The 18169-nt window shown below is 37.2% G+C and overlaps 1 protein-coding gene across 2 annotated transcripts in view; it reads right to left on the reverse strand.

Annotated features, from left to right (window-relative positions):
* The window catches only part of LOC145984374 (uncharacterized), a 40952-nt gene that overhangs the window by 8363 nt on the left and 14420 nt on the right, over positions 1–18169 (reverse strand). For both annotated transcript variants that reach the window (XM_083118033.1, XM_083118034.1), the window contains exons 4-5: positions 17835–17993; positions 14142–14287 (exon numbers count right to left, since the gene is read on the reverse strand). In XM_083118033.1, coding sequence (XP_082974159.1) covers positions 14145–14287; positions 17835–17993 — 302 coding nt within the window. In that variant the 3' untranslated portion in view covers positions 14142–14144. The remainder of the gene's footprint in view (positions 1–14141; positions 14288–17834; positions 17994–18169) is intronic.

The following is an 18169-nucleotide window of genomic DNA, read 5'->3' on the forward strand; positions in this document are numbered from 1 at the left end:
CACTGAAGAGAATGAAGAGAGGTAGAGCACCTGGAGTAGATGAAGTGCCAGTGGAAATAATACTAGGAACTGGAGTGACTGCAGTGGCTATACAGTGTGTTGAAAACAGTGTGGCAAGAAAGAGAAGTGCCAAGAGATTGGACAAAGAGACTAATAGTTCCCATATTCAAGAAGGGTGACAGATAGGAATGTAAAAACTACAGAGGAATAACACTAATCTGCCACTCAGCAAAGGTGTATGAGAAAATATTAGAGAAAAGAATAAGGGAAGTAACAGAGCTGAACATGAGAGAGGAACAGTATGGATTTAGAAGAGGCAGATCAACAGTAGATCTGATATTAACCATAAGGCAAATGCAGGAAAGGCACTATGGGTAAGGAAATGATTTCATTATGGCATTCCTAGATATAGAAAAGGCATATGATAGCATAGACAGAACAAAGATTTGGAAGACTCTAAGAGAGAAAGGGATTGAGGAAGAGATAGTGTGTGGAGTGCAGAGCACACACAAGGCCAACCAGAGCTGTGTAAAGACACCAGTGTGAAGAACAGGGTGGTTCAGTATAAGTAATGAACTAAAACAGGGAAGTGCTCTATCCCCACTGCTCTTCATAATTACAATGGATGCAATTAACGAAGAGGTGAGGAAGAAGATAGGAGAGGAAGAGATGAAGGCCCTGTTGCTCGCTGATGACTTAGTAATATGGGAAAACAGGGAAGAAGAAGTACAGAGACAGCTTGATAGTTGGAATGAGGAAATCAGAAGAGCACGAATGAAATTCAGTGCAGAAAAGAGTGAGATGCTAATTAATACAAGAAACAGAGCCAGAAATGAACCAAGAATGAAGGACAGGGAAGAGTTGAGGGTAGTGGAGAGCTTCAAATATCTATGAAGCACACTTGAGAGAAGTTGAAGAATAGATGAGGAGGTAAACAGAAGAGAACAAATGGGTGGTGAACTATATCAAAGCGTTTGAAGATTAATATGGAACAGGGATGTACCTCGGTGGCTCAGTCGGTAATGCATCTGACTACCATGCTAAAGGTCCCGGGTTCGATCCCTGGCCGGTTCAAATCCGGGAACTTTTCTAACGATGGAAGCGGCCCCGGCACCCACCCAGCATCAAATAACATGGGTACCTGGGGGCTCATGGGTTATCAGGGAGGGCTTCATAAACCAAGTCCATTTTCAAAGGTTTAATAGTATTATATGAAAGTAAATTATATGTGTGTGTTGTGTGTGTAGCCTAATCATTAAGTTAATATAGGACACAGAAAATCTAGAAATATATTTTCAATATCTTCCCATTCATAGCTGAAGCCGAGAGAAAATATTCTAATTACTACCTGCTACTTTGACTTCGGCTCGTAAATCAAATGAAATCATTTTACGCCTATCTGTTCTTTGTATTCTGTGAATTTAACCTTTATCAAGTTTTGAGTAAAATAATATCTGCAGTCTACATTTTCACTCGTCACTGCAAACAAATTTTACAAAGTAGTTTACCAAACTTCAGAAGGTGGGGGTGGGGGGGGGGGGTGGAGGATAACGGCAATGCCCCTGGACCCTGTCTGGCTACGGCTCTGGTGTTCACAGTAGAACAGTATGTTGCTCTACTCGTGACCTCGGCGTCGAACGTGACATGTTCCAGTAGTGCCGTGGATTATTGGTTGTTTACGACATATTCTTATGGAGCCTATACCACGGAAAATCTATTTCAATGTGTGTGGGGGCAAAAGTACCAACATTCTTAAATCTCATTTCATTGGCGATGTGGCTTTGAGTTCCCATTCTAAGTAGTGGAAATCTATTGCAGTTGGCAGCACTGCAGACAGGTGTGCGACCGGTGGAGTTCCTACTCGAAGAAACTACGTCATGCAGAGGGAGGGGCCTGCAGTTGATGGAAAGAACGAACTGAGACCTACTAGGTATTGTAAGACTGCGGGTACCCGGCGGGTCTACAATGCCTGCCAGGAACGATCTGGGCAGGTGGCCAGACAAGATGCTCAAGCGAGGGTGTTGCGCAGGTTGCATGGCATTTTAGGAGCGATGTTTCGCGAACGGGTCTGCTCCAGGTCTTGTGCAGGTCTCTGGTCAGTGGAAAGAGCAGATAGCGGAGAGTGTTAGGAGAAGAGGACAACATTGGAATACCATGGAAAGAGAGGAGTGGTGGAAGACCAGGAAAAAATGGAGAAGCTCGACTTCTATGCCAACCCAGCCTGAGGCAGGATTTGGCAAAGGATGATGATGATGATGGTTACCTGTGAACACTTGTTCAAATAACATAGCCAGGAATGCTACAATTCCTATTAAGAAGGTTAATAAACCATTCATGTGCTTCTAGGAATACTTGCAATTTTAATATTGGATCAGTAGAATACCAGTTATCAGTGTCAGTAAATTTTAAACTGCTACTTTTCATATCAGTCCATCCCCAATATAAAGTACAATGTACTCTGCTCTGCTCACATAAGGGGTGTGGAGGTAGGGCTCCACATATTTTCAATCTCAGGCATGCTGGAGGTGAGCAACATACTCTGGACACCTTTACCCTTCAGATTTGTCGCAAGTATCCCAGTCACTTTACGCAGGGAATTGAACCTGAATCTCCCATATCCTGCTCGGACACTTTACTGACTGGACCACTGTAGTTCCACTCAAATACATGTACTTCAAAATATCTAATCAATGTTTTCAGGGATTCCACTCATGTTGCAAAACAAAATTTCCTGGCGTTTCCATGTACTTTTAAATAACGTTACTGGTGTGGAAACAGTCTTCAATTCTGCATGCTAATGAAACGAATCATGTTATTCAACACTGTTGAACATTTATGACTAAAAATAAAGTAACATTTTCAAGTGAAACATTCTACAAAAAAGAAACAAATCATGGCAAGCAAAACAAGCTTTTAATTTACTGGATTTTCCAGGCTTTTGCAAAATTCCATGATTTTTCCATGACTTTTTTACTCAACTTTGATTTCCCTGATTTCTTCAGGATTTCCTGGTCAGTGGAACATCGATTTTTGTGCAGAGTAAAGGCGTGAAGAAAAGGAGATGATAGATGACCATTTCAAAGATATTAAACAGATGAAAATACATATTCGAGATGGACCAATACATTTTTTTTCTGATACCAATCAAGTACAAATATAAAATTTATCAATACTGACGACTGATCTGAAAACAATGATCTATGAAAAACCCAAATAGTTAATTCATTCCTTAAGTTATATAAGCAATCAGGTTATGCCTTTAACCTTCGAGCGGGCGTGCCTGCACAAAATTTACGCCAAAAATAATTTTCTTTAATTTTCTTGTGTTTCCTTTGAATTCGTCGGCCTATGCTTTTTATGTATTCCTCAAAGAGGTATTTTGTGTTGCAGTCATTGTTACTAATCCATATGTTATACTCTGTCAATTGTTGTTTATTTCAGATCAGAACACCGTGTCGTAAAGTTTGCGCTTCGCCCCTGCTCCTGTTCTGTAATTTTTTCGTCCGGTCATTATTGAAAATGAGTCGACAAAACGTAGACGTGAGCGAAATTCAGCGTATCCTTGAAGTTTCTTCTGATGAAGAGGGATCACATGAATTGGACAGTGATAGTGACTTAAGTGACGAATATATAGAAGTCAATCAATATGACAGTCAATAATTTAGTATCATTCATTATGAGCAAGGATTTTTATCATATAAACGTAAATTTTTTTGGGTCTACATTTATTTATATCATATCTGAGGTTAATATAAATGAAACATGTTGAAATACAAGTTAGAATGCTGAAAAAAAAAAACTTGTAACATTTAGGTTTTCAGCAGGAATATCTGTCGTAAAAAGTACGACACGCGCCTGCTGATGAAAAGCGTGGTGCGCTATAAATATGTAATAAGTTACGTACTATATTTTTTTTATTTGTTTCAGCATTCTAACTTGTATTTAAATATGTTTCATTTATATTAACCTCAGATATGATATAAATAAATGTAGACCCAAAAAAAATTTACGTTTATATTATAAAAATCCTTGCTCATAATGAATGATACTAAGTGACGTAAAAAATGCGTCGCGCGCCCGCTGGTGACACGATTATGAACGTGCTCGCTAGAAGGTTAAAAAAAACTGCTTACAGTGGAACCTCGATTTTAGGTTTTTCAGGGGACCAAGCTGAAAGATCTTACAATGCGGGGAAAATGTAAAATTGAGGAAAATTTTATAACATTTTGCAATATTGAGACCATCAAGATTGAATATATAATGCGAGAAAATGTAAAATCGGGGTTCCACTGTATTTACACATCTACCAGCAGTTTTCAAGACATGGGAACATCAATTGTAGCCATTATACTCATACAAAGGTAAGAAAACAGCAGTGTACAGACTATTTAAAGAAATTTTTTTATCAGTATACTGATATGCTTATATCAGCCAACATATAAAGAATATAAAATATGATATAGGGAAATAAGGAGTACATTTCCTCTTTTTAAAAACTATTTACGTACATTCCAGACCAGGCTGTACTAGAAAATGAAGGTTTGTTGCCTGTGCTCACACAGGCATAGGACAATATATATATACCGGGTGGTCCAAAAGTCCCGGAACGGTCAAATATCGTGAGAAATACACATCGAATCAGAAAACGAAAAAATACATGTTTAATAAGTGAAAGAAAGCTATTCAATGATATAACACTTGATTCCCCACTGTGAAATTTTAAATGGAAACCCCCATTTTGTATTGTAGAATCGGATTCTACGTAAGAAAATAACCAGGTTTCTGTACTACATTTCGCGTAACCCAGGAACAACGACGTGGACGTAGTAATATTTTGATCTCATTGGGGTGCTTGTTTTAGGCGAGTCCCCTCATCTCTGTGGTGAACGGAACTTAATTAGCCGCTCACCACTGCTTTTTCTCCATTCCCATCGTTAAAAAGCATAAATGTCTGAATTGTTCATTGTTTACAACACGACCCGATTTGTTTTTCTTCCGTGCTCCCATAGGGCCACTCAAAGGTGACAGGTCTGCCATCTGGCAACTCTATGCGGGCATGCGATTTACCTTGACGTGTGTCAGCAGTTCGCTGCGTGAGCAGTTCCCAACAAAGAACGATACACACACAGTCGGCTTACTCATCGTGCCACCAGGTAGGTTCGGCGTGAGGAGCTGCCTGTAATCTATCATGGTGAAGGTCGCGTGCTTAAGGCGATTGTTGTGTAAAAGGTGAGATCTTACAGAATGTGAAAGTGGGTTGTCAAATTTAGTTTCAGTAACCCTGTGTGCATTCTTTGCAATTCACAAAGGAGGGGGAGGGGGGGAATCATACTGGAGTATGTAACGATTTGTTGCAAGTAAATTAGCAAAATCTTACAACTTCCAACTTTGTTGAAAAATAATGCTCCGCTCAAAAATACGCGATGTATAATCGCTCATGATTTACGACTGATGGCGCTTATAATCACTTTCGAGTTATCGCATCATTTAAAACCTCGCCCCCTAAATCAACGGAAGGCAAGAGCAGCTGACATGTGCAGGTAGAGGCAAACAGTCGTGTTTTGCGTTTGGTCCCGTCGACTACTCTTTCGATACGCTTTTTAATGCATCATCGGTAACAAAACTTTGAACATTGACGTTCTATACCATGTTACTTATAACACACGATGAATTGCAAGCGATCCATTAAATACAGTTCCGGAACATTTGTTGAAAAGACAGTAAGCGCTATTTCTTGAATTATGCTACGTGTTACTATGTGGAAACGCGGATTGTGAAAAAAGGCCATTTTGACAATCTGCACTTAGGAGTAAAATTGGCAATCAAAAATGTACTACGTTGGAACCCAAGCAAGACGTACGCTGGTCTAAGATGATTTGACGACCAAAAAGTGAAGGAAGTTGTGCACCCCTTTTTCCAGGACTACGAGAGAGGCAATGTGCAAAAACAAGGTAGGCAACAGTGGTTTTGTTATATTAGTGGTGAATTGATGTGCGATAGACAAAAAGCATGAATTCAATATTCGATGCACGATTCGCGTGAGTTGCTTACGAAGTGCGCCATATTACAGAAATAAAATTTTCCTTTGTCCAAAAAGACGAAAATACACGTAATTGAGAACTGAATACGGCATGTCGTAAAATAACTGTTCATCTCGATATCACGTTACCTGCCCCTCACTTTAAATAGATAAAAGGAAAATGCAAAATACGCGGGTGCAAAATAGTGTATCATATTGGTTATTCCGCAATGTGCTTGCATTCACATTTGTATTAACTGGAGCAACGGTTGGCATTTTTTGTAAGACACGTCGCAAAAAGGTACATTAGGTAATCGCGACGAAGTTTCCGCTAACGTCATTTCTCCTCACATTTTTCCCTTTTGGTCGTTTAGACTTGGTTAAAACTTTGTTAAATTGAACGAGGCAATGTAACACTTAATTTGGGAATGAGCATCTAATGGGGTAGAACCTTTTGTACGTACCAATAAGATTTTTTTGTAATTTCTTGGAGACGTTTGTTTCTTTTTCAAAAAGGTGGTTTTCGCCCATTTTTTATGAATATGTGATCACGAACAATCAGTAGTTATTTATTATTAATGATGAAATGAACGTTTTTTGATTAACATAAAAAAAATGAAAGAAACTTAAAACTTGGACATATACGTGAGTTAAAATAAATTATATGCCTTTTTGACTTACTTTTGATGCATTGTCACTTTTGAATTTGTTGTTGAATTCATTTATTATTATTGAGCAGTTTACGCTAAAAAAAAAAAAAATCATTGTTGATTGTTAGAATGCCAAAAATGAGTTACACTATTGTTATTAAATTGTTAAAATTGAATCTTTGACTTTCTGTTGATACAATTTACTTTAAGTACCTTCCCAATTTGCTACGGGCTAATACTTACTAGTACGTAAGAGCGTGTATGGTACAGTAGTTAGCGATTTGTAGATTGCTTGAAATTGTGTAGTAATAGTTTAGTGACACAATTATTTCGCAGGGTTTGCGCAACGCATTTTTGAAGACTTAATTGGGAATACTGTTTCATCCGTTGGATACTATATGCATTAACAATTGTTTGGGAATACACTTATGAATGCTGTTACACTCCCATCTCTAAATCACTCCCCCATTTATATTTTGTGACGTATGCCGGGATGCACATAATTTCGATCCACGACTCTAGGAAATTGTTGTAACAAAAGAGGTCCAGTTCGCCCCAATAGAATAAAAGCATCCGGCAACTTGCACGTTACAAAATTTCTGGCAGCAGAGCTTTGGTTGGAAATTTTTTTTTGGGGACAGACATAAAAATTTTTTTTTTTGAAAGTTGTCAATTTTTTTTTAAAATCAATCCTAACAGATAAAGTTTTGGGGCTTTTGTAATTGAATTCATACCTTTGAAATTTTGTAACGTATCAATATATTTTTTTTTTTTAACATGGCACCCCCGGATTCTCCCATTAAGGAAGACGTGACTATCGTGTCTCCAATGGATTCTGTTTCGCTCCCAAACCCTCCACCTCTACAAGGTCCTTATTTTCCATCCTCTTATCCTTCTCCTTTTCCTTTGACATTCACGCGTCCTGTTCCATCTTTAGTCCAGGCATCTGGGGCGAATACTAATTGCACTTATAGTAACCCACTAGTAACTTTGTCAACTGCAATCCCACACCCTATATCTTCTGCCTCGCCTTCTCCGCAAGCGTCGGTTGTTCCTAACCATCTAACGCTTCCATCTTGCGCTAATTCACTGGAGAACAAAATGGACATCCGTAATCTAAATTTTGCGATTGATGACATACCAATCTGTGATGGACAAACTCATGATGTTTTATTCGCCTTCATGAAGGCTTTACACTGTTTAGTGACATCTCAGCAATTTCCCCTCCAATGGATTTTGCGAAACGTCTTACGACGTACCAAGGGAGTTTTTAACTCATTATGGTTATCAATTTTGCCGACACATATGTCTTGGTGGGACATTAAGGTTTACGTTTGGCGTCAGTCTGTACCGATGTCCCTCTATTCCACCTTAGTTGATCATCATGTAAAACGTTCTCAGTATCCTAACGAAACTTTACATGTTTACGTATCAGATGTCAACAATTCTGCACAGGCCTTAGCACTTAATTGGGAGGATTCTATTCTCGTGACCTTCATTTTGCAACATCTTAATGCGGTTACTACTGCTTGCTTATTATTCTTCTCCCGTCCTCGTTCCATGCCGGAGTTGTTAAGTATGGCACAAGAAATTACTCCCATGGACATGCAGAAGTTCTATGACAACCGTAATCCACGTTTACCTCATGTTTCTTTTCCTCACACTCAAGATGCTCGATTTGTTCAAAATACTTCACCACCATTAAATAGACCTCAACCACCCTTAATTTGTTCATTCTGCCGTAAAGCTGGACACAAAGTACATTCTTGTCGACTAAGACTTTCCAGAATGCGTACGCAACCTTGAGATACTTACGGGTACTGACTGTATTTGAAATTATGCAACCCATGTTTTGATAAGATGTTTATAAGAGTGTTCTTGTTGTTAATATTGCATTCTACTTATAATAATTTTTTTTTGGCATAATTAATGCTCTGTTTTTGATCATTCCAGTGTATAGATATATAAGAGTTTTTTCTATAAGAAAATTAGGATATTTATTGTGTAATGTGTACATGTGTTCTTTTTCATAATATATATATGGTACTGTCATTTTCATCATATGATTTACATACAATTTGCAAAAAAAAAAAAACATCAATTTTCATTCCATTGCATCTTATAATTGATAATATACTTGTTGATTTTGACTTTAACATTAAATTTACTTATTTTTGCATATATGTTTCACCATGGTCTTTAATAACTTTGTAAAGATGCTCATTCCGTAAATGTCTCGGTAACATCAATATTTCCTCCATTCTTTCCTATCCCCTCTTCTTTTCAATATTTTAATTTTAGATTCTTTTTCTTTTCATGTATTTTTTCGGAGGAAACATTCGTCAAAATCTTTTACCAAATCGATCCTTGGCATATTTTGGGACAACATACGATTATGACTCTGTTTGCATCATTTTCTGGTCATCGTGTATGCAACACCTTTGTTATTATGAAGATTCTATCATGGAAGTATTCAAATAATGTATATTCTATGTCTTTTCTTGATTTGTTTTTGTTTCAGAACCAATCATATTTATTTATATATATATTTATATTATTACAATGCAATTGTGTGATTTACCATTTATATACGGGTTTATATAATTCAATGTCTGATTTTTGCATCTAGTCATTTTTGAAATTGTAATTGCTTGTTTGGTGCATTTTGTGTATGGGTTATTAATTTTTCATCATGTATATATGTAAGTCTTATTATATTCATGTTTGTTGATAATTCCTAGGTTTTATCCATATATCATATATATTATTTTATTACTATTGTATATTTGTTCGTAAATAATTCTAATTCTTAAATATTTCAAATTCATCATATATGTTTGCTTGATACAAACATGTTAGAGGTTCAAGCTTTGTAACGATGCTCAAGTGGGGGATTTTGTTTTTTCCATTGCCAGTGGGGGGAGAATTTGTAACGATTTGTTGCAAGTAAATTAGCAAAATCTTACAACTTCCAACTTTGTTGAAAAATAATGCTCCGCTCAAAAATACGCGATGTATAATCGCTCATGATTTACGACTGATGGCGCTTATAATCACTTTCGAGTTATCGCATCATTTAAAACCACGCCCCCTAAATCAACGGAAGGCAAGAGCAGCTGACATGTGCAGGTAGAGGCAAACAGTCGTGTTTTGCGTTTGGTCCCGTCGACTACTCTTTCGATATGCTTTTTAATGCATCATCGGTAACAAAACTTTGAACATTGACGTTCTATACCATGTTACTTATAACACGCGATGAATTGCAAGCGATCCATTAAATACAGTTCCGGAACATTTGTTGAAAAGACAGTAAGCGCTATTTCTTGAATTATGCTACGTGTTACTATGTGGAAACGCGGATTGTGAAAAAAGGCCATTTTGACAATCTGCACTTAGGAGTAAAATTGGCAATCAAAAATGTACTACGTTGGAACCCAAGCAAGACGTACGCTGGTCTAAGAGGATTTGACGACCAAAAAGTGAAGGAAGTTGTGCACCCCTTTTTCCAGGACTACGAGAGAGGCAATGTGCAAAAACAAGGTAGGCAACAGTGGTTTTGTTATATTAGTGGTGAATTGATGTGCGATAGACAAAAAGCATGAATTCAATATTCGATGCACGATTCGCGTGAGTTGCTTACGAAGTGCGCCATATTACAGAAATAAAATTTTCCTTTGTCCAAAAAGACGAAAATACACGTAATTGAGAACTGAATACGGCATGTCGTAAAATAACTGTTCATCTCGATATCACGTTACCTGCCCCTCACTTTAAATAGATAAAAGGAAAACGCAAAATACGCGGGTGCAAAATAGTGTATCATATTGGTTATTCCGCAATGTGCTTGCATTCACATTTGTATTAACTGGAGCAACGGTTGGCATTTTTTGTAAGACACGTCGCAAAAAGGTACATTAGGTAATCGCGACGAAGTTTCCGCTAACGTCATTTCTCCTCACATTTCCCCCTTTTGGTAGTTTAGACTTGGTTAAAACTTTGTTAAATTGAACGAGGCAATGTAACACTTAATTTGGGAATGAGCATCTAATGGGGTAGAACCTTTTGTACGTACCAATAAGATTTTTTTGTAATTTCTTGGAGACGTTTGTTTCTTTTTCAAAAAGGTGGTTTTCGCCCATTTTTTATGAATATGTGATCACGAACAATCAGTAGTTATTTATTATTAATGATGAAATGAACGTTTTTTGATTAACATAAAAAAAATGAAAGAAACTTAAAACTTGGACATATACGTGAGTTAAAATAAATTATATGCCTTTTTGACTTACTTTTGATGCATTGTCACTTTTGAATTTGTTGTTGAATTCATTTATTATTATTGAGCAGTTTACGCTAAAAAAAAAAAAAAAAAATCATTGTTGATTGTTAGAATGCCAAAAATGAGTTACACTATTGTTATTAAATTGTTAAAATTGAATCTTTGACTTTCTGTTGATACAATTTACTTTAAGTACCTTCCCAATTTGCTACGGGCTAATACTTACTAGTACGTAAGAGCGTGTATGGTACAGTAGTTAGCGATTTGTAGATTGCTTGAAATTGTGTAGTAATAGTTTAGTGACACAATTATTTCGCAGGGTTTGCGCAACACATTTTTGAAGACTTAATTGGGAATACTGTTTCATCCGTTGGATACTATATGCATTAACAATTGTTTGGGAATACACTTATGAATGCTGTTACGCTCCCATCTCTAAATCACTCCCCCATTTATATTTTGTGACGTATGCCGGGATGCACATAATTTCGACCCACGACTCTAGGAAATTGTTGTAACAAAAGAGGTCCAGTTCGCCCCAATAGAATAAAAGCATCCGGCAACTTGCACGTTACAAGTAATAATAGGTCTACAAGAGAATTAAAATCCATTACTGTTCGTATTCTGTCAACGATGGCATTGTCAGAGAGGGGAAAGGATAACAGTTCTCATGATGTGGGGGTTTGGTGATAGGGAACAATCATACGGAGACGTTGCACATTTATTCAACGATACGTTCCCGAATCGTGCAGCTATTTCAAAATCTACTGTTTATCAAACCGTTGATCGCTTTCAAAGAACTGGAGCAGTCAGGGATGAACCACGATGTGGAAGACCTAAAACTGCTACAAACGATGAGAAATCTTTGGAAGTTCTAATGCATTTCCAAGAAAACACCCATACTCCCAGTCGAAAAATATCTCAACAAACTGAAGTAAGTAAAACATCTATCCTTAGAATTGTGAAGTCACATCGGTATAATCCGTACAAAATAAAACTAGTGCAGGAAATCATCGGAGAACACTATGATCGTAGACTTGAATACTGCAAGGAAATGATGCTACGATTCAACAGAAATAATCGATTTCTGTGGTGGACTTGTTTCTCCGATGAAGCTACCTTTGAGTTGAATGGATCTGTCAACCGGCATAACATGAGGTATTGGGCCACTGAGAATCCCCACTGGATGAAGGAGCATCATACACAGTACGCGCAAAAAGTTAACATTTGGACTGGAATATTGTGTAATCGTATTATCAGGCCATACTTCATTGATGGCAATTTGACATCTGAAAAGTACGTAAATTTGTTGACCAATGAGATAATACCTGAAATACAAACTGTCGTTGGGGATGCATTCGTGAATGTTTGGTATCAACAAGATGGAGCTCAAGTTCATTTTGCTTTAATTGTTTGCAATGTGCTGAACAATGTATTCCCTGACAGGTGGATTGGTAGAAGGGGCACCATAGAGTGGCCACCAAGGTCACCCGATTAGGAACCTCTGGATTTCTTCTACTGGGGATACTTGAAAAGCAAAGTTTTTGAAACCAACCCCAACAATATCGAGGAATTGAAAGACAGAATTCGTACAGTGTCAAATGAAATTAGTCTGGAGATGTTACAGAATGTTTCTTTGGTTGGGTGCCAAAAAAGGGGGGATACCAATTTGAGCAGGAAATGAATTGAGGTTGGCGAGAACACCAAACGGTGAGAGGCGAGGGGACTCAACTACAACAAGCACCCCGATGGTGAGAGGCGAGAGGACTCACCTAAAACAAGCACCCCGATGGGAACAAAATACTACTACGTCCACATCATTGTTCCTGGGTTACGTGAAATGTAGTACAGAAACCTGGTTATTTTCTTACGAAGAATCCAATACTACAATACAAAATGGGGGTTTCCATGTAACATTTCACAGTTAACCCCCACCCCAGCCCCAGGGGGCGGGAGTGGGGAATCAAGTGTGATATCATTGAATAGCTTTCTTTCACTTATTAAACATGTATTTTTTTGTTATCCGATTCGATGTGTATTTCTCACAATATTTGTCTGTTCCGGGACTTTTGGACCACCCGGTATATTCTGTGTTTGTATACAATAAAGACTGTTTTACATAAATATACAATCACCTATGCTAAAGTAATATGTGAATATGTTTATGTAGGTAAAGTAGGATACTGTATCTGATGGGCTCAGTTAATAACGATGATTCAGAATTTATCGCAGCCTCATCTCATAGTTCCAGATAATATTTTTTTAGGAATGACATGGATTATTCATTACTCCATCAGTATCAGCTGATATAGGCATATCAGCATATAGGTAAAATTACTGATAATTTCACCTATCTGACACATCTACAAATATCTTAAAATTTAGTGCAATAATCTGCCATTTTCTTATAATTTTTATGGATTTAAAAATTTGATCAACATTCTCTAAATTTAAAAAAAGAAAGATATCTAAATATGCAGCTTCTCTAGCATGTCATATTGTAACATACATTTATTAAGAAGATGAATTAACAATTCAGGTTCTTCAAGGTTCATTTGACATTTTTTATTGGATCAGTATGGATTGGTTAATGGTATCAGTAATTTTTATATCGGGTACTTTATCAGTATCAGCCAACATTTCATATCGGTCTGTTTCTATAATATTTCCAAGAATGAAATTGAATTTTGTAAACAAATAACTGTCCTACATTATGGCTATGTGGACTAAAGCATCAGGCATAGGCTACAGAATGTGCTTTGGTTCGAGTCTCCTGGGAGAAAGCAAAGCAACTAATCTCCTGAGATTTTATGCTTGTATGGAACCCATGGCCACCCACCATCATGAGGAAATTAGGGAGCTATGAATGAGTAGCATAACCCGGTCATGGAAACCTTAAAGAACTGGAAGTTTGTTGTGTGCTGACTGGTTGGATGATAGCCCACCTCTGCTGAGGCATGTTGCAGTGAGGCCAGCAGTCAGTAAGTAGGCCTTGGCCTTCAAGGGCTGTTGCACCACAGGTTATTGTTATAATAATAATAATTATTATTATTATTATTATTATTATTAAACGAATAACTATTAAAACATGAAGATTGACTTGTCACTCTCCTATGTAACTATATGTGACATAATGGCACTAACACCAAAGAATTAACATGCACCAAACATAACATAACATAAGTATACCAACCTTTCATACTTGCAATGTATCCACAGCAGATGAATGAGGATTATGATTCAAAGGTGTCTGAGAAGAAACAGCCTTTGTGGTGTGCGTTTCAACTGGCATTCTGTTTAATTTCAATGGGGGGTATGGATAAACAACTTCTGAGTATTCTGAAATTAGTGACATCTAATTACTAAATAAAATTTCACATTAGAACAGAACATAATATTGAAACAAGAATACAACAATTTTCACTGGCCCACAAAATTAAAGGAACACATAGTAGGATGCACAACATTATTATTATTTATTATTATTATCTCAATAGGGTTACAATTAAGCCATACAACATTTCATTTAGAACAATATTAATACAAATAATGACTTGATGCCCTATGTGGTAAAAAATATACAAACAACAAATGCACAATGTCTCTCCTTTATGGAAAATAGCACAAATTGGTACACAATTCCATCACACAAGATAAGAGGTTGATACAGGTGTTAGGGACAATTCACACTGAAGCAACAAGCGACTGGCAACATGCCTCGCTTGATGATTTCACCAATCAAACGCAGGCTTGGGCAGCCTGTTATGTCACTCCTGTGTGAAACAATGCTGCTGATTGGCTCGTTTCCAAGCAGCATGTGTCACTTCAGTCAGAAATCTCCCTTAGACTCTGGACAGTATGTTTAATGTGTTTATCAGTGGTGTTTCAATGTGTACCTTGACTACACAGTCAGTTATGACACAAAGATGTCTGGATGAAGCTTTACAATAGAGAGCAATAGGGAAACTCAATGTAGGGCAGTTGCAAGTGGATGTGGTGAGCTGGCTACAGGTGAATAGTTCTGTTGTGTTGTGTCAAGACTACGGTGGCAGTTTGTAAAGACCATAAATGTATCCAGAAAACCTGAGCAAGAAAAACCTAGAGTGAGGTACTGTCAAGAGGACTGGTATTTGGTAGGACTGAGCCAATACCACTTTGAACCAGCACCAATACTCTCACCAATTCCCACAGATACCGATACAGATACTTGAAAATTGTAATAATTAAGAGTTATTCAAAATATTCATTGAAATAGTGTGCAAATATTCCACTCTAAATTATATGCATCAATTGACCAAGATTTTTGTGATTTAAAATATACAAAAAATGCATTAGAATATTAAATTACTTGTTGTCATCACAAAATTAAGTTTTTCACACAAAACCGGTGGGGAAAAAAGGAGAAACTTTGAATTTTGCATAATTTCCAGGAATATAAGACTCTGCGAAAGTTTCGAGAGCCTGTGAAAGACCAAAATGCCAGAAAGTTGTCTGTAAATAAATTCCAACCAATATTTTTTGATACCAATACATAGGCATCGGTTCAGCTTTAGTATTTGGTTCTCAGAGAAAAGTGATACCATGATAGGCAAGCAAAGCCATTTGCATTGGATCTCACCGGAGCATTGGTATCCAGAGCAACAGTATACCGGAAATTCAGGCAAAGAGGTCTGTATGCCATGAGAAATGTAGTATGTTTCACTAGCAGGAGCTCAAAAGAAAACGTTTACAAGGGTGCCATCAGAATGTCAATTAAATTTATGAAAAGTGAGTCCAACATTTTATTCACAGATGAGTCGCAATTCAGTCTCCACTGTGATTTCTGACAAGTTCACATCTGGAGGGCACAGGGAAAATGTTTTCAGCTCTGAAACATTTGGAAAAGACCACAATAATGGTTTGTGGAGGTATAACGCTAATAAGGACAACACTGCTCCACAAAATTGTTCGAGACAACCGATAAGATTTAACTGCTGTCAGTTTCAGAGGAGAGATCCTGACATCTTACGTTTGTTTGTTTCAAGGTGTTGTAGGTTCAGATTTCCTTCTTATAGGATGGTAATGCTCAGCCTCACAGAGCACAAATGATTGACTTTCTGGACATAAACAGGCCTTCATGCTCCCTAGATTCATGAGCATGTCTGAGATGCTCAAAGGAGACATATTGCCTCACCCCAGCACCCACCAATCATTCTACATGAAATACTCACTGCACTCCAGGAGGAATGGGTGGAACATTCACCGAGCATTGTGTGGCAAGCCTATCTGCAGGGTCTCCCTGATGGCATGGTGGTAACATCATCATCTTGTAATCAAGGTGTCCCAGGTTCAATACCCAGTAGAGGCACATGGCACAGTGGTTCAGATCTCACTTTAAACCATAGGTCCAGTCATGATTAGCCTTTCTGTGCATAAAGTGGACTTAAAACAACAATCAAACAAACAAAGCAGTGATTTCAGTTTCATGATTTGTGGAGAACAGCAGGGAAAAACATACATCTGAGAAAAACATATTATTGAAAGGTGGCTGAAAACACTGTGTTCATTAAAAATATTTGCAAAAGAAATATGCTGAAAGAGGTGTTAAAAATATGTTATTTTTTTGCATGTAGCCAAGTTTTATATTGCTAAAATTACCATACCCAAAACACTTTGAAGAGATACTGATATTAATACTGACTCCTCGCAACACTGATACTTGAACACTGTAGCACCATAACATTGTTCACAACGGTTATAAATACTAGAATGTATGAAATCAATTGCAATTATCAGTATATCCGAGTTTTGCTTAAAATACGAGGTGTGACATAGTTTTACTCACCAAAAATTACTTCACAGACAGAGCCTAATGGGCCGGTGCATTGTCCTGCTGCAAAATCCATCCATTTTTCCAAAGTTGAGGCCTCTTTCTCCTCACTTTTTCATGAAGTCTGGTCAAAACCTCAATGTAGTAGTGCTGATTGACTGTACCCCCAGTAGGAACCCACTCAAACATTACAATTCCATGAATGTCAAAGAACACAAGCAGCATTGCCTTAAATTTTGAGTGTGATATGAGTGTTCTGTTTTGGTCTTGAGGAACCAGGGTACTTCCACTGCATGGATTGCTGCTTAGTCTCAGAGTCTTAGGTAAAAATCCATGTTTCGTTCATGGTGATTACAGATTCCAACAAGTCTTGTGCATTTTCGATACATTGTAACATGTCGCACACAATTCTTGATGGCACTCTTTTTGTTCCTGCAACAGCCATTTTCCACCCCAGCATGGTTACATGTGTTCATGGAATGATGCCACACTCGGAACTGCTAAGGTTGGGCAAGTCCACACTTCATGCAGAGGGGAGGTATGGTTTTCAACAAAACGCTAACCAATTTACTGCAACTGCTTCCATTTATGAAATATAAATTCAGTACATTTTTTTTTTTTTTTTTTGTGTCAGATCTCGTATCAATAAATTCACATATGAGATAAAAGGAATTCACAAATTTCCTTCTTCCACTCAATGTTGGTTCAAAATTAATGAGATTAAACTTTTTTAAAAATAGTTCTCAGGACATTTGAACTATATAAAATTGTGGTATGTAGGGGTGTCCAAATTTCATCTCGCAAGGTATCTCAGCTGTCAAGTGCAGCAGGCTGACAGTGAATGCAGAGAACATTCATAAGGAAGGCTGTAGCGATCTGGAAGTATCATTGTGATAATGTCATATTTTGTTTCCTTTTTCATTCGAACTGTTTATTTTTGTCCTGGTGCAATTTAGTTTTCCTTGTGCCTGTCACCATTTTATGGCATAAGTTTCATGGTTTTGGTGAGTAATTTAATCTAAATTATATTTTTATTTATTTTATCAGCCCTTTGGTATGAAGTTAAACAATAATTACCTGGCAACCATTTCATGGTTCTTGACTCTCTTGAAGGTGACCACAGATATTCCCTCATTCCTGTGTAGCAATATTCTCTTTCGTGAAAGTGTTGTTGGTAATCCAAAACTGTTGCTGTCTGAGATTTCTGAACATTCCATACTTCGGTTGTAGCAGGTTCTGACATAAAGACAAATAAAATGCTGTTGTTAACATATTTTCCTAATACTAAATAAACATCTAAATAACTTATACAAAATTAAAACTGAAAATTATAAGTAATGAAATTAAAACTGTTTTAAGTAAATTATATGTATTGTGCAAAAAAAAAGGTAAAACAAGAGTTAACATTTTGA

The sequence above is a fragment of the Lepisma saccharinum genome, chromosome 2 (assembly GCF_977018435.1).
Source record: "Lepisma saccharinum chromosome 2, izLepSacc3.1, whole genome shotgun sequence".
Taxonomy (NCBI): Eukaryota; Metazoa; Arthropoda; class Insecta; order Zygentoma; family Lepismatidae; genus Lepisma; species Lepisma saccharinum.